At 38.0% G+C, this 23,901-nt stretch overlaps 1 protein-coding gene across 14 annotated transcripts in view; it reads left to right on the forward strand.

Annotated features, from left to right (window-relative positions):
* Positions 1-23,901, forward strand: part of ARID1B (AT-rich interaction domain 1B) — a 620,767-nt gene that overhangs the window by 203,087 nt on the left and 393,779 nt on the right. For all 14 annotated transcript variants that reach the window (XM_061624213.1, XM_061624203.1, XM_061624204.1 and 11 more), the window contains one exon: positions 4,720-4,830. In XM_061624213.1, the coding sequence (XP_061480197.1) occupies positions 4,720-4,830 (111 nt within the window). The remainder of the gene's footprint in view (positions 1-4,719; positions 4,831-23,901) is intronic.

The raw sequence follows: 23,901 nt of genomic DNA on the forward strand, positions 1-23,901 counted from the left end.
TATGGAATGCTTTTGGCACCAGGCAAAAATGTTTTAGTTTTCCCCAGCCTTTGGGCAGCACCAGTGACATAATGCTGTATTGGTAAATTTGTTTTTAATGTGATTTTAATGTGATTCTATTTTTTTATACAGTAGGGCCCCGCTTGTTGGCGCCCCACTTGTCGGCGTTCTGCTAATACGGCGGCACCAGCGGGTTGATCAGCTGTAGTGCGGGGAGCTCCAGCCACCACAGCGATCAGCTGGAGAGCGCGAGCTCCCTGCACTCCAGCTGATCGTGGGCTATAGCTGACAGGGATCAGCTGGAGTGCATGAGCTCCCCATGCTACAGCTGATCGTGTGCTCCAGCTGGATTGCGGGGAGCTTGCGCACTACAGCTGATCATTGTGATTTACTGCATCCATAAACTGGGTAATCTACACTGTTCCAGAATTATGCACCTTATAATGTACATTTTCTTCAATCCCCACAGTGCCTATTATATATAGTTACATAATTTTCATAACTGGGACATTAAGCCACATGTTAGGAAAGCATTTTTAAGGATGTTGCGTTAAACATTTTATACTTAATATTATCTACCATCTACATACCTGAATTTCAAGTACTGTATTCATAACACCTCACATACACTGCATTCAGATGATAAGTGCACTTACCTGGGTTGATGGTCTGGTTCCCCCCCCTTCCTCCTGTTCAGCAGGGAAGGGGTTCTGGAAGTTGTTAACTGGCCTGAGCCCTTAGGGCAGGACTGAAATTAATTATGGAAATGGCACTTTTAGCTACTTCATAATTTTGTTGATAGTTCATGATGATTTTTGGGCAGTTGCCAGAATAGGGAAAATCTGAATGGAAACATTTATCTAACTATTTTAAAATGAGTTTTTGTGCCAGTCATCCATATCTCAGTACCACCTCCCCATCCTTAAATACACACACTGAGTAGATCTGTTTTTTGCACACACTTTTTTTGCTTGTGAAAGCGGTGTGATATCTTAGGAAATGTTTCTTCCTCCATATGTGTCTACCCCCCCCCCCGAATTGAATCTTGTTCAGGTGCCACAGCTATTGAGAGTCATGTCTACTAAGAGTCTTTCAGTAATGGCATATGTGTACTGGAATGGCCTGCCCAATTAAAACTGGCAGGCCTCTGGATGCCCCTTAAGGACTACTGAACATTTTTCTTTCCCACCAAGAACATTTTTCTTTCCCACATTTTGTGGGCAATAGAGCTGATCGAATTTAGTGTGTTGTTGCCTTAAAATAGTAAGAATTTCATTAATTCCTGTTCTGACTGAAATTATGACATGGCTTTGTTAAAGCTTGTTTAATATCATTGTTTAGGGTTTTTAATGTTTCCATTCTAACCCACTGTACAGGCCTTGAAAAGCAGGGCAACAATCTAAATAAATCAGTTATTACAATTTCAGGAGGGAAAATGCAGGGAAACCTAAATATCAAAAGCAAAGCATAGTGCATCAGGAATGATATGATATGATCTTCTAATCTTATGCTGTTATATGTCTCATTTTAACATGCCTTCACAGTTCCAGCATTCTTTGCTTTCCAGAGTATTAAAAATGTTTTGTAACAAGCAGGAGATGGACAGTTCAGCAAATTTACACAGCGGTTTAATTCTGAAATACTTGATCATGTAATTGTTCTTTAAAAATAAAATTGAAAACTACTATATGGCGTAATTATAAATTAAAGTAGCCTCTAGGATGTGATTTCTCAATTACTGTTAAAAGCAGTGTACACTGACTTTTTGCGGGACTGCAGTTCATCAATCCAGCACTTACATATGGGTGCAGTAGCTTTACCATAGAATTGGTATTTCCACATGGCCTACCCTACTCATTTCTATAGAGGCAGCAAATCCACATGTACATCCCTTTGCATACATTGATCCTCTGTCAAAATAAAATGAATGATATTGCCTGTGCATGCAAGAGTACTGTGTGTACATCATGATAAAAATTTACATGGTTAAACTGGCCTGTAATTATTGCAAATTATGGTACTGTGGATAGTTATTGCTGACAAAGTAAACTCATTAAAGACTGCAGTAAAAACAACGGTGTAGAAATTATTCAATTGTATTTTTTAAAGGTAGTGATCTTTTTTAGTGCTTATAGTACATGGGTTTTTGTTACCAAGCATCTGCTTTTTTATGTTTTAATTTTAAACCACTAAAGGATTTTAAAACGTTGTTTTCTTCCTTCGTTAACTGGATATTAAGAAATAGATGGTACAATTTTAATAAACAGCCTCTAGGCCGCATCCATCATAACCCCTGCACCCTTTCCTCCTCAGTAACCTCCTGTTTGTAGCTGTCACTCTCCTCCCCATATTGACAGCCTGTTTTTAAATTTTTAAATGTCAGCCCTATTTAATGTTTGCTTGTTTCTTGGGCTCAAATAGTAAATGAAAAAGAAAGACAGCTGGTTGAACAAACAATATAAATGCTAGTATTTTCAATATAAATGAGGATTTGTTAGACACCTCTGCAATGATAACAAATAGTGAGGTTATGTTTAATTTTTTTTTAAAAAAAGTAGAGGTTTGCTCATTTGTTTGCCTCTCGTGAGGCTCCCTTGCACCTTTATGTTGCTTTGTAACAAGGGAAAGGCAGCTGAATAGAAGTCTTGTGTTGTTTGTTGATTTTAAACCATGCTGTTAATCCAGAGGAACCTGCTGGCTTACTCAGCAGGAGTACTGTATCACAAGCAGAAATCTGGGAGGAGGAATAGGGGGCGTCACAGTGGATAATAATCATTCAGCCACCCGCATTTCTTACCCTTAAGCCTAATTGTGTTACCTGTTGCTGGTAACCAAATGTAAGGGCTGAGGAAGCCCTTTGCAGAGGAAGATGTTTATTGATACATGCTTAAAAGTAGTATATAAATCAAAAAGAAATTAACACATCAGTTTAATTAGCATTTAAAATAAGAAAAACCAAACACTCAATTTTTTATTTTATTGAATTAATAACTCCCATTTTTGCCATAGAGGTTGGAGCAAAAGAAATGACCAAGCATAAGAAGTATATTAGGAGTTTTTTCTGTATTTCATTTCCACTAAAATTGGAGCAAAAAAAAAATAGTTTCTCTGAATCTGCCTGAGACAAAAATCTCCATTGTTATGCTATTTGACTTTCATCCGCCTTACCTACTTGGAGCCCCTCATGTCGACGTTATGTTTAATGCACTCAGAAAGAGTTAACTAGCTCATAGCATTGTTGGACTGCCAGTAGATGCTATTGGACCAGATCCTTTTGGCAGTTCAGACAGTCCTTTTTAAGGAACAGCAGCATAACTGCAAATGCACTTATGGGAGTGGTGTTCAGAAATTATTTCCATGTACTTTCAGGCTAAAAATGTTGCATGTAAAAATAATTGGTCACATTCAGTTGTTTATCAAAATTGCAACTGCAAAGATAGGAAAAAGCAAATTAAGAGAGCAATCTGTTATACAAATTTGGAGGGGGTGGGGAGACAATAACACAGCCCTTCTCCTTGAATGTTAAGGTGTGATATCTGTTTTCTACAATTGGAAACTGGTTCTTCAGCTTTCTGTGCCAGTTACACATGCTAAAATAAGTATTTCACATACTGTCCTCCTCCATGGCTGTATAACAAACCTTAAGGTTGACTAGGTTTGCAGGTAAGACTTGTAATTAATATGTTCCTGTAAACAAAGTAAAACTGGCTTCTGCATATAGTAATAGGCTGTTGTTTATACATTCTGGCGTCGAAGTGTGAAAGAAAACAGTTTTAACTTACACCTAAGCTATTGGTACAGACTTTGCAGAGGAAGTAAAAAAAAAAGTTTAATCTGTGTTTAGTTTGATATCCTGTTCTTAAAAACTCTGATTTAAGCTTGGTTGGCTCCTAGTGGTACTTCTTCCACTACGCACAAATAAATCCTGTTGATTTGAATGGGACATGTATGAGAACTTGGGTGCAGGGTTATTCGTAGTTTATTAGACTATCTTCCAAATCAATACCCTTAAAAATTTACTGAGATTGGAAGCAAGCCAATACTTAATGTTGATGTATCTATATTACATTCATTTATATCTTTAAAATAATAATAATATAAATTAATAAATAATACTGAAACAAACACATAGGGCACTTGCCATTTGAGGCAACCAAAGAAGCAGCATCCATGCACAGAGGCCCCTCATAGAACTCAATAAAGCTCTGTTTTATCTTGAATCCCCTGCATCAACTGTACATGTATTCCTGAGCACAATCATCTGATCAAGTGAAGGGGAAGAAGATATGAAAAGCATGCACAATCTCTCATTCTCCCTAATGACCCTTTGAGCTGCTTGTATGCCCTATGTGGAAAACTGGGCTCTACTGATCCTTATTGATCTATTCCGCATATGGTGGACTGGATATTCCATTAATGTCAATAAGGGCCTCCTGATTAGCTCTGTTCCAACAACTAATATGCTACAAAACTCTTCTCAAATTCTCTTTTACTTTCACACGCGCTGTCTGTCTCTCTCAGACACACCCACACACACACTGCATCATCCAGTCCTGGTGCTGGAAGAAAGATTTCCTTAGAGCTTCTGGGTGTGGAAACTGCATCAGCAGTTGGACTACATCAATCCGTCAGCTAATAATCATCCTTTTCTCTCTTCTCATGAACGTTATCATACCTTGTGTTTAATGTGATTAATATATTAATGTCTGTTTTATCTAGGAAATGCCTCAGGATGGTTATGGAAACAGGTCCCAGCCCCCAATCACCCAAGGCAAGCCTAACCATGAAGAATTGAATCTAATTCAACAAGAGAGACCATCAAGCTTACCAGTAAGAAATTAGTTGTCTAATAGAATTGTTTCATATTCTGTGTTGAAAACAATATTCTACAGTATAAATAATTTCAAAGGCTCGCTATTTGGGGAGATTCAGTATCAAATTTTTAATTGAATTTAAACTATAATGAGAAACATTATATTAAGGATTTGTCTTCTTTATTGGGAGAATCCCTTAATTTCTTAATGATAAGTGAACAATTTCCACCATGCATTTTACTATACCATATATTGCATATCTAAAATGTACATATTTAACTAGTTAAGTGACAATTATATGTCTCCTAGCATATGGTTATATGTATTATGCTAAACATTTATCTCCAAATTGGTGTCTGTAAGAGGCCAGAGTATTCTTAAATTTTTCTGCTATAAAATTGTATTTCTTTCTGCAGTACTTCTTAAATTTATAAACCAGCGTTTGTGCTGGTGCCCTGTCAGTGTTTCAGAGGCAACATTTTCAATTATGGTAGATTTGCACAGCCGTGTTTTCTATGGGACTGTTGCACATAGCCTGATCATCAACTCATCACATTCAAGCTATACTAATTCCGTGTGTGTGTGTGTGTGTGTGTTAAAGAAGTACTTTTATGTGATATTCTTGTCACATTATAATTACCTTATTAACTTAGTTGAGTGAATCTGCTCTTGATTGACAATATGGAAAACAATTTTGGAATGATAATTGGATAATTCTTATTTTGTGAGTTAGTGAAAAAACAGTGATGTTGAACAATGCTGATGATGAAATATTTAAAAGGTGCTAATAATAGTAAATTTTAAGTTGTAGCTAAAATGAGAACTTTTATTTTGGCTGCAGTCCTAAAAAAGTTTACCATAAAGTACGTCTCTGAACTCTGCAGGCTTTACATCCAATAAATATGTTTAGGAGTGGGTTGTTTGTCTACCAGAAAAGCCAAATCCACTGCTTATTTATCTGATGCTGGGGCTGATAAAATCCAAAACTTATGGAGAGTGCCAGGTTGGGGAAAGCTGAGTAGTAGTAATTGTTGGTTTTGGAATAGCATATTTTTACTTTGTGGTGGGTTTTGGTGGATCATTTCATTCTTTATTAAGAATTGCAGATTTTGTCTCCAGTAACTTTTTTTCAACTCTTTTTCAACAAAATGGATGGTATTCAGTGCTCTGTCTACTTAGAGTAGACCCACAAACAGAATTCTGCACACAGATTTTAGGATCCAAGCTATGATGTGTCATCCTTCAGATCATGGATATACTCAGCAACAATTTTCATGAGCATTGCAGCAATTTCAGGAAAAAATGCTCTTAAGATCATGGGATTTGCTGTTGGCTATATTACTGATTTTAACTAGTTCATACATTGTGATTCTCCACATTTACCCAGCTATGAACTGGACTGTTTGACTGCACCAGCCCTGGGCATTCATATGCAGAGGTGGTGAAGAAGGGCACAGACAGGCTTAGTGGTATACCTAACAGAACAAGTAAACTTTCAAATTGATCAAGTAGCTTATCTGTTCTGCCAGGTGATTGGCTTTAAAACACTTCTGGGTACATCTTGCATCTGTGTGTGTGTGTGTGTGTGTGTGTGTGTGTATGTATATATTATTTTAACTAAGCCAAAGTACATGTAATCGAAGTAATTATACATTCTTCCCCTGCCTTGCTTTGCCTTCATTTCACCCCTTGCTGTGTAGTTTTCCTGTATTTATTTTAGATTGTACCCCTTGGGGTAGAGACTTGTCAGTCCTGCTCTTTGTAAAGTGCCATGTCTGTGTTTGTGTCTATATTGCCTTCCAGCCATTAGAACCAGGTGCTCCTTGGAAATTTCACCCTGGTTTTCCAACATTTCTTTCTGATCTTCAGGGGATGGTTTGCAGAGAACCAAACTCTCTCAGTTATATAAACACAAGATACTACCTTAAAATGGTGAACTAAATAAAAATATTAGAAACATTAGAATAAGCAAAGTTTTAATTGGATGCTTAAAGGCTTGACCCACATTCAAATCAGTCTAGGTCAAACTGTCCAGATAACTGAAGAGCAAAAGGACAAATAATTTAGCATGACGTTTGACAGGCCATTAGGATTAGCTAATAAAAGTATGGTTTGTTTGTAGCCATTTGTTTCCAACCCACAGTACAAATTCGTCTGCTTTGAATTTAACAGGAACATTTGTGCCAGGATTTTTATATACAATGTGTGAAGGAAATGGAACAACTAGTGAACTGTCTAGCTGTGCTTGCTTTCAACACAAACTTTTAGAAAACCTCTCCAAAGGGTGAGAGAGAAATCAGCTTTCTGAAGTGCACAAATGGTTTATACTTTCAAAATATTTCAGAAAGGTATGTTTTAAAATAAATCATTTCAGGACTGATCAAAATCCATTAGGTGTCTCTTTGCTTTTTAAAATATATCACTTCATTGGTTATTTAAGAAAAATAGCCCCAAGAAGAATAGTGTAAGTATACTTTTTCAAAAGTATAATTATTTTGACATAATTTGAAAATGAAATATCTATCAGTAGAATTACTAACTGTCCCCATGATCAGTATTGTACAACAGAAGTTCAAAAAGCACCTCTGAAAGAGACATACCAAAGTGATATTCAAAAACCATGACTTCAGACTTAATGAGGTTCTGGGAATACTGCACAAAAGGGGATGGTTTTCAAGTTTTGCTAACTGTACAAGAAGGAATGCACAACCTTTGTATTCCAATATTTCAAAATAAATATAATCAAAAACTTTCTCATAGTGAGATGTGGTTGAGGGTGTCTTCACATGAAACCTTTGGCAGTGATGTGGTTACAAACCATACATACAAAAATGGGTTGTTTCAGCTGCTATACAAAGGCAGTTTCAAGTAGCCTCCACCTGGCATCCTAGCATGTGAACGCATCAGGAATGTTTCTCTGTTTTATATTTTCTCGTTTTATTTTGATATTTTAAATTTCTAAGGTTTTAAAAGTTTGAGCTTTAATTTCTGTTTTACATTTTGTATACTGTATATTTTTATCATTCTCCCCTTTGAGACCGAGATGGTGAAAAGCAGGATATAATTTTAAAAACAAATATGAAGTGGACCTTGAAATTGAATACTTTATTGGCATGTGGACTCTTGGCAAGCTCTTCAGTCTCATTTATGCATTCATGTTCATCACTTGACTTCTGTATCCCAGGCATATTACAGATGTTGAATCAACATAGCAAAGTTAGAAAGATAGTGTGATCATTGCTGATTACTGCTGCTGTAAATGGTCACTGTGCTTATGTTGTGTGCATTTCAGCTATGTGTAAAAATGTCACAGGTTGTACTTTTTGCGGTTCATGGCTTTTTGGCCTTACTGTTTACTATATATATATATATATATATAACATGTTATGCAATTGAGGAGATTGCTTCAGGCACCTGATGAAGTGGGGCTGTAGTCAGAAGCAGTTTGCCCGGTGGTACAGAGCTTCAACACTACCTTCCCAGCAGTGGCATTGCTGCTGCTTATCAAGGAGGAAGGAGAGAGCAGTGGGGAGGTTAGAATTGCGTAGGCACACCTGTGGAGCCATTCTGGTCCTCTTGCTGGTGCACCCACACAGCCCCAACCTCCCTACCACATAGTTTACCAGCAGCAGCATTGCTGCTGTTTTCCGGGAGGGGAGAACATTGTGGCTTTGCCCCACCAGGTGAGCCACTTCTGGCTATAGTCCACATAAGTTTATATACACCTTGAAGTAAGTCTAATTGAACTCAGTGGGGCTTACTTCTGAGTCAACATGTATAGGATTGAATTGCTAACGCATAAAGTTTTTAAGGTACCACAAGACTTCCCCCCCCAAAAAACAGACAGACTTGGCTATTCTAGCCCCCTGGAAGTTGTTGTCATGAAAGGCACCAAATTTAGCTGCATGATGTGGAAATTCATCAGTTTCCTGAATCAATCTGCCTATCTATATACAGGCAGATATGAAATTTATTCAGTTTGAGGCATGCTACTCTATAGTGTCATCTGATGTTTTGTGTTGATCATCCAGTCTTTCTGCTTTAGTGAAGGTTCTAAATCTTGGATTTCTTATTCAAGGAACATAATTAACAAACTCCCAGTTATGTTTTCAGGATTATTAATGAAAATCTTTTGAAGAAGCAATCCAAGTCTGTTCCTGAATATTTCTCTAGTATTACCCCATAAAAAGTAAAGGTTACTCTTTCAATGCATCAGTCACTTGCCCAACTGTGGATCTGTATAATGGTCTTCAATTTGATGAAATTTAAATATATGCGGCTAAAAACAGTTATGTAATAAGCTATGTGACATGTGGATATAACTTGTAGTGTAATGGAATTTCAAGATAGAAATAAATAATTCATAAAATAAAGTATAATTAAGGACTTAAAAACCATAATCAGGGGAGATCTCATGCTTTTGCTTGCTAGACACTAACTGGTGAATTAAGTGATAGAGCAACAGGTACTATGGAATTCTGTAGTTCTTCAATGGCTGTTCTTTCTGTGGCTAGGTTTGGTGATTATTGTGCACATTTCTGTCAATCATCCTGCTTCCTTTGTGCTCAGGTTGAATATTATCAACTATTAAATCTTACGGAAAAGTTTTCATAAAGTTTTTGGAATGGAATTACTATTTTCTGTAATTTCTGTCTTCTCTTTCCTTCATGGTGGTCACATCAGTTTCTTTTCTCCATTTGCTCAGCATTTGTATTCCTTGTTATCATCGATAAAATTGTATTTTATTATGTATACGCCACAATATCATATACCTGAGAAGACCACAACTGAAAAAAAAAAAGTATCAGGAAGTCTCCCTAAACACTGTACAAACAAATTTCCAAACAAGTTTAGTAATTACCTAGTCTGAAACATGCAAATCCAGATACCAGTAAGCTGGCTTTGCTATCTTAAGCATTAGGGCAGAAAAGAACTACACTCAGGCATGAAACGTGTACTAAAGTAACTGCACAGTTCAGAAGCAACAGAATGGGACTCTATTATACCCTTTCTTCTTCATTTCCATTTCTCATCTAGCTGGAGATAGCTGGTGGATATGTAGGCCAAAAAGGCACCACAGAGTTCCCCGCTGTTGTTATGATGGTTTTGAATATTAATCATTTGGATGTCCCAAAAGTGGCATCAGTTTGTGACAGAGCTTGGAAAAGTTACTTTTTTTGAACTACAACTCCCATCAGCCCCAGCTAGCATGGCCACTGGATTGGGCTGATGGGAGCTGTAGTTCAAAAAAGTAACTTTTCCAAGCTCTGGTTTGTGGTCTACTACTGTAACTGAGGCTTATGGGATAACTGGCCCTGTTTCTGCCTGGGCTGCATAGATTCTATTCTGAATATAAACAGGGACAAAAATTATCTAAACAAAACTTCTATAGTATCAGGACAGGAAAGTTTCCAGTAGGCAAAGGCTTCTGAACTTGACTCTCTTTATTTTATAAGCCAAATGAATACTTTGAAGGTGAATGAAGAAACAAACAAAACGAATAAAAATTAAAGTACCATTTAGGGATGTTATTGCTGATTTGCAGAAAGGTCAGCAAACTAGTTCTTGATAATGGAAGTTAAATGTAGCCTGCAACTGATACATGAACAGCACATGGGTACCAATCAGAGCCCCTGGTTATTTACTTCTGTTCATTTCTTGAGCTGAAAATAACTATTTGGGATATGGTAAATTAAAAAAAGAGGAAACTTTTTATTGTGTAATTTTTCTGACTGAAATTTTCACATTGTTTTTACCCAGTGTGGAATGAATGGTGTTTTCTCCCCTTTCATTTTGCTTTCTCCAGCAATGTTGTAAAATAACTGAATGATCTGGTTTTCCTTTGTTTGGGTCAAGAAATTTTAGCTGAAAATTGTTACTCTGTGAAAGAAGATTATTGACTCAACAAGCCTTCAATTTTCCGTGAATAACACTCCCACCTTCCAGCTTCAGGAACATATTGTGCATCCATTCTATTTTAAAGTACAGACTGTAATTTAAGACTGAGGCACTTTGATGCCCCACTGAACTTTGTTTAAGCCTAGAATAAAAGCAGGGGGAAAGCGGTAAGCTCCAAAGAAAATGACTAAGCTTTCTCAAGTGTTTTTCTTAGCTACTGTACTGTAGATTGAGAAAAAAGTTGAAAAATTTGTTTCTGAATTTAGCTGATTTTAACTTGTTTTTTTCTATCATTTCATAAATAAGGCTTGTGTGGGAGCATGGCGATGCCATTTAGAATTATTACACTCTATTAAGAACATCTGCTGAAGGATTGATTATTAAAAATCATCTTGATTTAAAATGAATTTCTGGACACAAAGATGTATTTAGATACCTTGGAAAGTTGCTGGTCATGGAATCAACTTAAAGAAAAATATCCTGGACATAAGGGTTGCCCAATATACGGTACAAGTCCAATATTATCAAATTCAGCTTCTACATATGTTGAAAGTTACGAAGAAAGTCCATCACGTTCACATTTAATTTCAAAGGAGAACTATTCGAAAACAGGATGTGATTTGTTAAAAGGAATTTGAAAGGAAAAGTTAGGTGGGTGATATATTTTTAGGACACTGGGTTTATTTAAAAACACAAAAATAAAGCTTTGATAGAATGTAAACTACAAATCAGGAAAGGTATGAACAAATCCAAGAGGATGCCGTTGTGGTTAATGAGTACAATCAAGGAAGCCATAAAGGCAAGAAAACTTTCTTAAAAAGTTGAAGTCTTGTCCAGCTGAGAATAAAGGGAACCACAAACTCTGGATACTTATAATCAAATACAGGCTGATGATGATAAGGCAAACAAAGGAAGACTTGAGCGTATTGCAAAAATAAAAGTATTATTAATACAAAACATTGAACTATCCTTAAATAATCAGTCGTAGAGAAGGCAGTTGGACTGTTAGATGACAAAGAAATGAAAGGATTGCTAAAGAAGGCACTCTGTAGAGAAGCAGAATGAAATATTTTTATTGGTCTGCACAGGGGAAGATGTGGAACAGATACCAACATATGAACCACTTTTTCCAGGGAGGGTATCTGAAGAGCTGAGTCAAATAAAGGTGACAAGAGATGAAGTTCTAGATCTGAATAACATTAAAAGTTAACAAACTATTGTATCCAGATGACATATATGTCCTGCACAGAGCTGAAGGATTCAGACAGGGGCGAGGTGATGGCTTTCTTTTTATTAAAGTTATGGTTACATCCAAAGTGGTGCGCTTCATTCACCTGTCTACTCTGACTCCCTGCTTTTCCTAACTAACCTAACTAAGCAGTCTCTGCAGCGTTTGGGAAGAGTTGACTCAGCACTTGTGCCTCAGAAGGCACTGACTTAAGTAGGGAAGGCTTTTGCACACAAGTGGCAGCTCCACCTGAGTTCCACCTTTTGAAAGTCTTTCTTTCTCGCACCTCCTCACATGGGGCAAAGGGGAGTGAGTCTCAGACAGCACATCGGGCAGGGGGGCTTCGCTAGGTGACAGTGCAGGCTCTGGAAGCTGAACTCTGATTGGCTGGGAAGCATTTGAAGTGTCCGGCAGGGATTCCTGTGCGGCTGTGGATGGCGCGATCTGGGAGTCACTTCCCAACTGCTCTGGTATTGGACTCGCAGGAGGTACAGGAACTGCATCCATGGAAGTGCTGGCCATGGGAGTTTGGGGTCTGCCAGAATCCTCCCCACTACTCTCCCTTCCTCCCGCTTCCCAAGGAACCTCGTCCTCATCTGACTCCACTCCCCAGTCTAGCTTCACCTCAGTCTGGGGCACAATAATATATGTCAGTGTTCTTAAATAGTTCTGTTGTGAAACAATTGATCTTCTAACAACTTGTCACTAGTTCTTGCAACTGAAATCAACCTCCTTTCTGATCCTCCAGTTGGAGCCAATCAGTGGCAGCTCATGGCTTCATGTCAGTGGGGCATTAGAATCCGCTCCCAATTTAGTCTGAAACTTTAAGGAGCTGCTTCACCTTGGACAGCTCCTTGAAAGTTCAGACTAAATCCTGGAGTGGATTCCAGTACCCCACTGACATAGAGCCACTAGCCTACACTATAGCCAGTGCAAGTAGCAAAGTAGCCAGGAGACTGAACAATACAGCCTAAAGCCTGTCCTGGTCCAATTGACATAATTGGACATAATTATTGGCTTGCAGAACAAAAAGTCATGATGAGGAGCATGACTTCTGCAAAGTGGTCCTGCTTCACCAACCTTTTTGAGTTTTTGAGAGTGTCAACAAGCATGTGAATAGGGGAGATCCAAATATCCAAAAAGAATCCTGATAACAAGCTATGGAAGGAATTGACCACCTGTGGTCCTCCAGATGTTGTTGGACTATAGCTCCCATCATCCTTGACCACTGGCGTTGCTCACTGCGGCTCACGGCAGCTAGAGCCCAAGAATATCTGGAAGGCCACAGGTTTCGTATCCTTGAGTTAAGGGATAAAACTATCCTCTTATTGATCGGTAAAGAACAGGAAACAGAGCTTAGGAATAAATATTGTAAACCGACCAGAGAGCTTTGGTTATTGGGTGGAATATAAATACAATAAATAAATAAATAAAATGGAAGAAACTAAATAGTGGAGTTCCCCCAATGATCTGTATTGTGTTTGTATACTATTTAACTTGCTCATAAATTGTCTGCTGTCAGTGGTGAGCAGTGAGGTGACCAAGTTTGGGGATGAGACCAAATGATTCAGGATAGTAAAAACACTAAGCAGATAACAAAAAGCCCCAAAATAATTTTTTCAAACTTGGTAAATGAACATAAAGTGACAAATGTGGCTCAGTATGAGTAAGTGTACAGTTATGCATATTGAGGTAAAAAACCCAAATTTCCCATATATGCTGACAAAGTCTAAATAGCTAGTCCAGCAGGCTTCTTCCTATGCTTCCTATTAAATATGATATAATAAATGAATATGATTAAATCACATTTCCAATATTCTAACATTTCTTGAACAATTATGCTTAATGTAAGAATTAAAACGTATGTTTTCAACTAAATACAGCATGGTTACATAGCCCATGTTCTTTGCATTATACAATTTATATCTGTTTAGGGGACCAGTTGTGATATTAAGGATTTCTGTTTGGCCCTGTAAGAATACTAAACAAGATCACATACTTGAAAACGAAATGCCCATATTTTCAAGGACTGGTAGTTATTCAGCAGACCAGTGTTTCTCCATGAATGGAAAGTAGATGTCCATGCTGTTTGATTGACAGTTTAAATTTTGTAATTTTCACAGTTATAAAACATATGACCTACTGTGACCTATTTATAATGCTTGAACTCAAAAGTCACATTTTCCCCTGGGCTTGTTTTTTTACATTGTAAAGGAGGCTTTAACTCAATGTTTCTGGTAGAGGGCAATTGATTCAGTTTTAACATATTATGAATATTGACTTTAACATGTTTGTTTATTACATTCAGATATCATTTAAATTGGGTTATTTTAAAGGGCCATTTCACATAACTGTCTTTTTTTTTTAAAAAAAAATCTTACTTAAAAATGCAGTTGATTTTTAAAGTTTTTGTTTGTAAAAACACTGACTTTTATCCACCCTGACCTATTGCTGTAATGTTTACCTGCTGGTTTTGATAGACATTTTCCAGCTGTACTGGTATATGTAGGATAGCATAGGTTAATCTTTTGGTCCAACTGAGTTTTGACAGCATCTAGCAAGAGCAGCAAATTGTCTCTATCCTCCTGAAGTCTAAGAGACCAAGTTTTAAATATGTAGAGATCGTCTGCATAACTGTGTAAGACAAAACCATAATCTATATGAATAAAATGATATATTCTTTACATAATGTAATTTTGAGTACCTGTAGCATAGATGAGGTCTAGTGGTGTCCATTCTAAAAGGGCTGAGCTTCATTTTGCAACGTTCAGCTTTTTAAAAATAAGTACTTTAATTTTACTGGAATTTAATGTATTTAGCTATTGTGTCAGTGGAGTCATAAAGAGCTATAGTTCTTGGCTACTGACTTCCTCTTCTAGCTCTTGCTGCTGTTATTTCAGAAATAGGTGAAACTCATAGAAATAAGTTTTAAAAGATAGGTATAAATGCAACACATTTCTCCCTGCAGTCAGGCCCAGTGTCAGCAGGCGGCCAGGTCAGGCACTGGCCAAGGGCCCCTGTGGCTGGGGCTGGCAGGTTGGAGCTCCTGCTCCACAATTCCTGCCAGCATCAGTGGGATCACAGTTTACATCCAGACAGTAGTGTGGATTATGGAGTGGGATCTTCTCTCTCCCAGGCAACACCACCCCTGCACGCACGCATGGCCGGGATGAACTTAAATATACCTGGTCATGCCACCTCTTGTGCTGCTGCATCAGTGCACTGTGTGTGCATGCCTGCCATCAGCCAGGATGGCAGGCATGCGTGTTGACACAGCAATGCAAGAGGTGGCATGATACGGTGTATTTAAGCATGCAAGGGGGTAGGACCCGCTGCAATCTGGTTTTGGCCCTGCCTACAGTGCAATATATTTCTTAATTTGGCCTCCCAGTTTCAAGAGCCAGACATTATAGTTTTCAGCCACTGACTGAACACTAAATATGTAAGCAGAAAAAACAAAACAGATTTTAGGAAAGAAAAAATGCCTCTCCCAGAGCTATTGACTTAAACAGAATTAAAATTGTTTTTAAAACATTTAAACTTTCTTCTTACTCATATGTATACATTTAAACAAGACAATGTGCTGTCAGCTTTCCTGTTTGAATATCTTCTTCTTAATCTTCTGTGATGGTATATATTTCATGAATTTACAAACTATGGACATTCATGCTTAAATATTCTCTCTATATGCAAAGTCAGGTTTATGCTTACAGGCTTTGAAATGTGAGCAGTTTGCACCTTGCAGATTTAAGCTCTCTTTTGATGGTGTTGGTGTTGTTATACATCACTTAAATGTGCTAGGCATTATTCAGTGACTAAAAACTAAAACTGGCCCTCCCCTTGAGCTTATACTTTTGTTCGCCATTTAGTCTAAAAATAACTTGGTTAGTAAAGGGTGTATTTCCATTTTAAGTCTGTACTGTCATCATTTTAGACTCTCAGTGCTTCCAGTTGCAGATACAAAATGGGTTGTAACTGCATGCATATGGTTAGTATTTAACCAAGGACCTCAGCCTTGTAGTTAGAGACTTGGCTATTTACTCACAACAAATCACAGTTCTGCATAAAGGCATGTTTGCTTGTTACTCCATGTCTTGCACAATGGCATTTGTGTAATTACTCCTAACACTGTCTGTTAAGCACCCAACCCTTGACTATAGTCCTCTTTGATTCATGTTGCTGACTCTACCTCTGGATATGGCCTGAAATTCTATTTGATAAAGCAGGTCATTTCAATTATTGGCATGGCTTGATTCCTAGATAGTGTTGCTTAATGGGAAGTTGTTAGAAGGGGTCTCCAGGCCTGCTAAGATGAACTAGCAAGGTCTCTGGAAGGCAGGGTATACAGCAATTATTAGATTTATATCCCGCCCTTCCTCCCAGTAGGAACCCAGGGCAGCAGATGTTGATGATCTGTTCCAGGGGTGTCACTAGTAATTGAGTAGAGTGAATATAAATGAAGGCAAACATCACTGCTTGACTTCTGTAAGCAGAATTGGGGTAGGCAGCAAAACCTTTAATGATGGTCCAGTCACCTTGTCCCCTGCTAGCCCATCCTGGGTAGCAGCCAGTAGTGGCTTTGGCAGCCCAGCAGCAGTCACTTTTCTTGGATGGCTCCTTCACTTGCATTGATTTGAAATTGAAGATGCTGCTAGTGTATTGAACTAAAACTTGCATCATTCTTGGCAGAAAATGCAAGTGTACTTTTCCATCTAGGAGAATAAGAGTTGTAGATCACTCCCAAGTGATCCTAGCTGGAATATGGTGCTGTAGCATTAATGCAGAGTAGCTTCACTTTCAAAAAAGCATGGGAAAAGGAATCATCCAATAGCTATTTCCTACAAGACCTGTCACTCACTGCCTGATACCCCTTTCACCCCAGAGGAAGATTTTTCTTCTCCTTGAGTGTCAGGATAGGTTGGTGGGTGGTAGTAGTGGAAATCAGACTCTTTAAAGCAGTCGATGATTCCCCTCAAGCAGGGCTGTGGAGTTGGAGTCGGAGTTGGAAGCAATTTTGGGTGGAGTCGGAGTCGGTAGAAATGTACCGACTCAGACTCCGGCTTCAAAATAAATTTTGATTGACAATTTTTTTAAAATATAAATTCAAAATGTCAAAGAAGCTTCCCATGAAGTCAGCTGTATTTGAGCATTTCACCATAACTCAAGATGGAAAACATTTTGTGTGTCAGATGAAGACAACTGCTGTGATGCCAAGATCAGCGCATATTCAGGCAGCGATAAAAATGCTCCTATAAGAGCTTCCAATTTAAAAAGACATTTATTTACAGCCCTTTTCAGGGCTGTAGAGTCAGAAGCAATTTTGGGTGGAGTCGGAGTCGGACAGTAGAAAAATAGAGGAGTCAGAGTCGAAGGTTTGGCGTACCGACTCCATAGCCCTGCCCTCAAGGGGTCTTGATTGGGCTGTTCACAGTTGTCTGATTCATGTTTGGGTCAAGCATCCCTACTCTTTTCCCCTCTCCTATTTTAGTGTTCTCTCATGTTGGGATTGCAATGAAACAGCTAGATAAATAATCTGTTTTACATTTTCAAAAAATGTACCAAGAGGCTATACAATGTGAGACTTAATAAGGTCTTTCTTCTCTGATGACTGGTTCATTAGATGTCTGGTGCTTTGAACCACCTGTCAGTGGATGCTTGAGTTTCAAAAATATATAAGCATTAGTTTGAGGTGTTTTGTAGGTTTCTTAGAACATCCATGCAGTAGATTCCATGGTTGCTCTCATTGGGATGAATTGAAGGACGATGCAAGCTATTTTTATTTTTGCCTGGGAAGAAAATAAAAGGGTGGGCACTGCTAATTGCTCTGTAATTTTCCCATTCTTCTGATTCCTCTGAGATTCTTTCTAGATAATTTCTCAATGCAGTAAACTCTGTGAGTGTACTTTACTAAGGACCCCCCTCCCCAGGTGTATGAATATTGGGGTCCACCTCATAACCTTACTGGATATTTTTATAATTTATCATCAGCTGACACAGCCTGGGTAGAATATTCTTACCACTCCCTCTGGCTGCTGGAAGTCTGAAATTACATCTTTGTCTTTGAAGTCAGGCACACTGTTAGCGTTGCTATAGAGACAAGGCGGGTAATGGCCTCCACAGAGAGGAGATTGGTATTTAGCTTTTGAATGCTGCTGTACACAAGGCCTTGATTTTTAGAGTGGTTACTGAACTATCCCCTTTTAGTAAATGTTTTAAAATTACATTTTTACACGGTCTTACCAGATTAATAGTCATGGTTTATTTCATTTTAACTGCAAGGATAAAAGCATTATTCCATTAAATGGGGTGCTTTTTCCCCCTCCTTTGGTTTATGCATTATTAACACAAGCTTTCTTGTTTTGCTTGTAACATTTTATAGGCTTTTTCAAACATGCAGTCTGATTTGCTCTGCTGCTCTTTTATTTTAGAGCTTAACTCTTTCTGCACACAATGTTTCCCTTAGGAATTGAAGAGTCCATCTTTTGAACAGTATCAGGATGCTTTTGAAAATGTATTTAAGACTTAACTGTAGTTTGATTTTGAAACAACAATGGAAAAGGTGTGCAAGAGTCTTTTTCTCTCTTGGACCTCCTCTAGTGCTAATGCAAATTCTGGTTCCTAAGACCAATATGCTATCTCTGACTTGAGAGGGGATATCTGGGATTGAATGGAAAGGGAATGAACTGCCTTCAAGTCGATTCTGACTTATGGTGACCCTATGGATAAGGTTTTCATGGTAAGCAGTATACAGAGGTGGTTTACCATTGCCTGAAGTCAACCTTAATTTTGTCTCTTGGCTTTACATATGTAGTATATCTTTCGTTCTTTTTTCCTTTATAGAATTTGACAACTGTAATTCAGTTTTCATAAACTTCATTTATAGATTATATATACTTTAAAATATTTTTTTCTAGACAAGACTTAGGGTGCAATCCAACTCACATTTACGCTGGGCTGAGGGGAGTTGGATGCGATGGATCTCCAACTGAGCCAGCTGGGTCCCAGCTCAGCCAGGCTCAGCTAGCATAAGTCCCTCAGCCAGGGGCTCAGATGGCTCAGCTGAGACTGGCGCAAGTGGAGCTGGAGAAAGCCAGTGTAAGGCCAGAAAAAAGGGGCATGTCAGGGAGGGGCCAATGTGAGAGGACTTATGCAACATCCAACTAGTGTTCATAGCGCCTCTGCAGGTCCCAATCCAGGCAAAAGTTACACTGGGAAAATGGTCAGTCTAAGAATATAGTTGCAATAGAAGTTAATGGAGAGGCTTACTGCCTGGTAGGGGATTTGAGAGAGCAGGCTTGTACTTTCTGGTCCCTGGACACAGCACCCGGCTGAGCCGGCATTCAGCCAATCCAGAGGCTCCTGAACAGCAATTGGATGCAGCAGAATTTTACTCCTGCTTCTCTTGCTCCAGCACAACTCACACCAGCTTCCCCTGAGTTGCATTGCTCTGTAGATATTCTTCTCTGATCACATTGCAAATTATTGGATGGTAAGAGAAGGAAGATGGTTGCAAAACACATCAATCCAGTGGGTAACAATTCATACTATCCCTGCACAGATTTGATAGGCTTCAGCCCACAGGATTCCACAGTAAGTGGGATTCTGGCATAAATTCATAAAATAAAAATAGTAAAATGAAGGAAGTGTGGTTTAACTACTTCTGTCACTAGCACGTGTTTCATGAGCTTGCTATTTCTATTAACTTGTAAGATGTGACAGTTATTTACTATATTTGTATCCTGCTTTTCCTCCAAGGACCCTGGGTTGCAGACATGAATTTGTCCCATTTTACACTCCTAAAAACCTTGAGAGATTGGCTTGACTAAAAGATAATAACTTGCCCAAGGCCACCTTTCATAATATTGGCTTTTAAAGGTGCCTCTAAATGGAGCAGCGCTGACCAACTGTTACAGCCTCTCTGTTAGGGCTACTTTCCAACTTCCTCCCCTCTCTTCTTCCTTCTGTTAGAACCTGACTTCTTCTTGGATTTGGAGCAGTAGAAAAGAAGGACTCACCAGGTGGGTAGGTGGAACTGAGAGAAGGTTGGAAGAAGAGTCTCCACATGTGTCAGAAACAGCAAGAGCCACATGGAGACTTCTTATTACACAAAGGCTCTGTTCATAGGCTTTTCTGTGAGCTGGCCAATGGTTTAGGAGAGGCTTGAACCCAGATATCCCTGGTCCAAGCAAAACACCCTGTCCGCTACCCCATACTAGCTGGGAATAGCTCTCCCTGGTTGTCCCCCACCCCCTGAATATATTATGAAAGCATCCTAGTGGACCCATAGTGATGGTTGTGTTGATTTTCTTAGAATTTCTTTTGTAAAGCAAAGTATAAATTCTTCAGTTAAACCATACTGATGAATACTTCTCAGAAGTATTTATTATTTACTACTTTTTTCAGTAAACAGGATCAATTCTGATTTCTAGTAACTTTGCTTTAAAGTTGTCTCAGAGAGCTCTGAGGTGGGTTAGGTTTTATTATCTGGGGTGGGTTAGGTTTTATTATTGTTGTTGATATTTTTAATGTTCTAATATAATTATATGTTTTCATTCTGTACGTCGCCCAGAGTGGCTGGACAACCAGCCAGATGGGCGACTAATAAATCCAATCAATCAATCAATCAATCAATCAATCAATCAATGTTATTTTCCTTTGTTTTCTTTTTCTTTCTTTGTTGCTCTCTTCAATTTTATTTGTTTTGTTCTCTGCCTTCATTCTCTCCTGTTGCTTACACCTTCTTTAGCAATTACCTAAAGAATGTTAATGAGATGGACCAAGGAATTTCAGAAGGAAATCACCCTCTGCTTTATAGATTACAGCAAAGCCTTTGATTGTGTAGATCATGAAAAACTATGGAATGCTTTAAAAGAAATGGGGTTGCCACAGCATCTGATTGTCCTAATGCGCAAGCTGTACTGTGGACAAGAGGCTACTGTAAGGACAGAATATGGAAAAACTGGTTCTCAGTCGGAAAGGGTGTGAAGCAGGGTTATTTTATCACCCTATTTGTTTAATCTATATACAGAACATATCATAAGGAAAGCAGGACTGGACCAAGATGAAGGAAGTGTGACAATTGGAGGGAGAAAGTCAATAATTTAAGATATGCACACGATACCATACTACTAGCAGAAACCAGTAATGTGAAACGAACGCTGATGAAAGTTAAAGAGGAAAGCACAAAAACAGGACTACAGCTGAATGTCAAGAAGACTAAACTAATGACTGGATTTTACAGAAAATTTATGTAACTTTAAAGTTGACAACGAGGACATTGAACTGGTCAAGGATTATCAGTACCTCTTCACAGTCATTAACCAATATGGAGACAATAGTCAAGAAATCAGAAGAAGGCTAGGACTGGGGAAGGCAGATATGAGAGAACTAGAAAAGGTCTTCAAATGCAAAGATGTATCACTGAACACTAAAGTCAGGATCATTCAGACCATGGTATTCCCAATCTCTATGTATGGATGTGAAAGTTGAACAGTGAAAAAAGTGGATAAGAGAAAAATCAACTCATTCAAAATGTGGTGTTGGAGGAGAGCTTTGTGCATACCATGGATTGCAAAAAAGACAAATAACTGGGTGTTAGAACAAATTAAACTAGAACTATCACTAGAAGCTAAAATGATGAAACTGAGCTTATACTTTGGACACATAATGAGAAGACATGATTCACTAGAAAAGACAATAATGCTGGGAAAAACAGAAGGGAGTATTAAAAGAGAAAGACCAAACGAGGTGGATTGATTCCATAAAGGAAGCCACAGACCTGAACTTACAAGATCTAAACAGGATGGTTTGCAACAGATGCTATTGGAGGTCGCTGATTCATAGGGTCACCATAAGTCATAATTGATTTGAAGGCACATGACAACAACAACAAAAAGAATGTTTGGTAGGCCTTCCACATATTTTTTGGCAACTGTAGGAATAGCCCATGACTTCCAGATTATAGCGTTCTGTTGGAAGATAGCAGGATAGACCAAGGAAGAATAGAATTGTCTATACAATAATCATATATACAACAATGTCCTTTCTTCTTTCTTTCTAGTTCAGTTTATCATCATAGGAGGAATTAGGGGACAAAATAACATTATTTTTGTTATATCATTTGGCTTTTTGCTGTGCTGGGGGAAGTTCATCAACAGTTTTGTTTGACATAACATGGTTTTGCTGTCCTTCAGTTTAATCAAATTCCCAGGGCAGCTCATAACTATCATAAAGAATGGTAAATAAAAACTTACAGAGAAGAATATTATTCTTATAGCTTTAATTTAGTTCAGTGCATTTATTTTCTTGAGCAGAATGGATAGAATACCAGCAAAACATTAACAGGATGGGAGTCCAGATGGTGTTTCCATGCATAATCCATATCCAGGCAGCACTAAAATCTTGTATGTACTGAGGATTACTCCCAGTTTTGAGAGTTTGTAGCCAGCAGAGTCTCTTGCTACAGTCTGTTGCAGAACCTTGGTGAAGAAAAGGCATATTTTTCTCCTGTGAATTTTAGTAGTGCTGCACATCTTTTCCATGTTTGTTTGTTGCAGCAATTGCTGCTCACAAATTGTAGAAATTGGAACTATTGCTAAACTAGTTATATGCAATAAAACACTAAACAGTCATATGTACTGTGTATTCTGATTAGTGGCAGCTGTCCAAGGTCTCAGGCACTAATTTTTCCCCAGTCTTGCTAGTTGAGATCTCTGTACTTGGGATAGAATCTAGGATCTTCTGTGTGCAAAGCATTTGATTTGACAGTATGTTAAATATGAACCAATAAAGGGAAAGGTTACTGCTATATTACTGCAAATTTAAATGATCTTGTGAAGCTCCCTGATAGATGGGTTGCTTCAATGACTACATAGAACCCAAGAGACCAAGATTCTTTCCTTGGTCTCCTATTGAGCTGTTAACCAAATGCTCAAACATTTTCCATAGTTATCTGTTTTTCATTGTTATGGAAATATTTCAGCTTCAGCTTATTTTTGTATAAATGAATCTCATTACTGCTTAAATTTCAGTTGTAACAAACCTTTATGGATATGTGTGGGTGTGAAAAATGACCAAAAGATCTAGTTCAGCAAAGTAAGAATGTATTTACCTTCTGAATCCTTCTTCCACCAGTTAGCTCTGGGGAGTGTCTTGGATTTATGTTGTTGTTGTTATTCTATAATTCCCCTGTGAGGTAAGTTATAGTGAGTTTGCTTCATGGTAGAGGCGGGATTTAAGGAAGTATTGTGTTTTCAATGTTTTTTTATTCTATGGTAGTTGTGGTTTTTTTTAATGTGTTGTAAACCCCTTTGACCTTTTTAATGAAATAGCAGTATATAATATTTTTATAAAATAAGTAAATAATGAAGTGTTCAAGACTCATAAACAAAACACTCTAGTCATTACATAGCATTGGCATACCAATCAACAACTAAAAGAGAGAGATTAGCAAAAAAACCCAAAAACAAATTAATAAACTAATCTTTGTGAATTTTTTTTAAAAAATCTGCTGTTGCCTACTGGGTCTAGAAGAGACTAAAGCATTTGGGAAAGTTAACTTATAGTTAATCCACCTACCAGTAAAGAATTAAGATGTATAGTTTAGTAGAAAAATGTATATGGTAGCAGTGTGGGGTGTTTTTTCCTAGAATTTTCTCATGCTTGTTTTCTGCTCTGAGATTATATTCTCCACACCTAACAACAGGAGAATGGATGATTGCCTATTGACACCTCTCATTCATAATTATGCAATTCTTTTACTATGCAAGGATAGCAATATAATGATTTATGGGTGTGCTTTTTGAAGGCTTTCTGACGCATCATACAGTTTATTACTCAATGCTATTTGTTGAAGTTTCCAAGCAATTGCAGCCTGTAATGAGGAAGAGAGAGGGTGGATTCAGTTCTCCATCTTGTTATTTAAGGGATCAACCCTGTCTGAGATAAGAGTTGATTAAAGCT

This window comes from Rhineura floridana, chromosome 4 (genome assembly GCF_030035675.1).
Source record: "Rhineura floridana isolate rRhiFlo1 chromosome 4, rRhiFlo1.hap2, whole genome shotgun sequence".
In the NCBI taxonomy this organism is placed as follows: domain Eukaryota; kingdom Metazoa; phylum Chordata; class Lepidosauria; order Squamata; family Rhineuridae; genus Rhineura; species Rhineura floridana.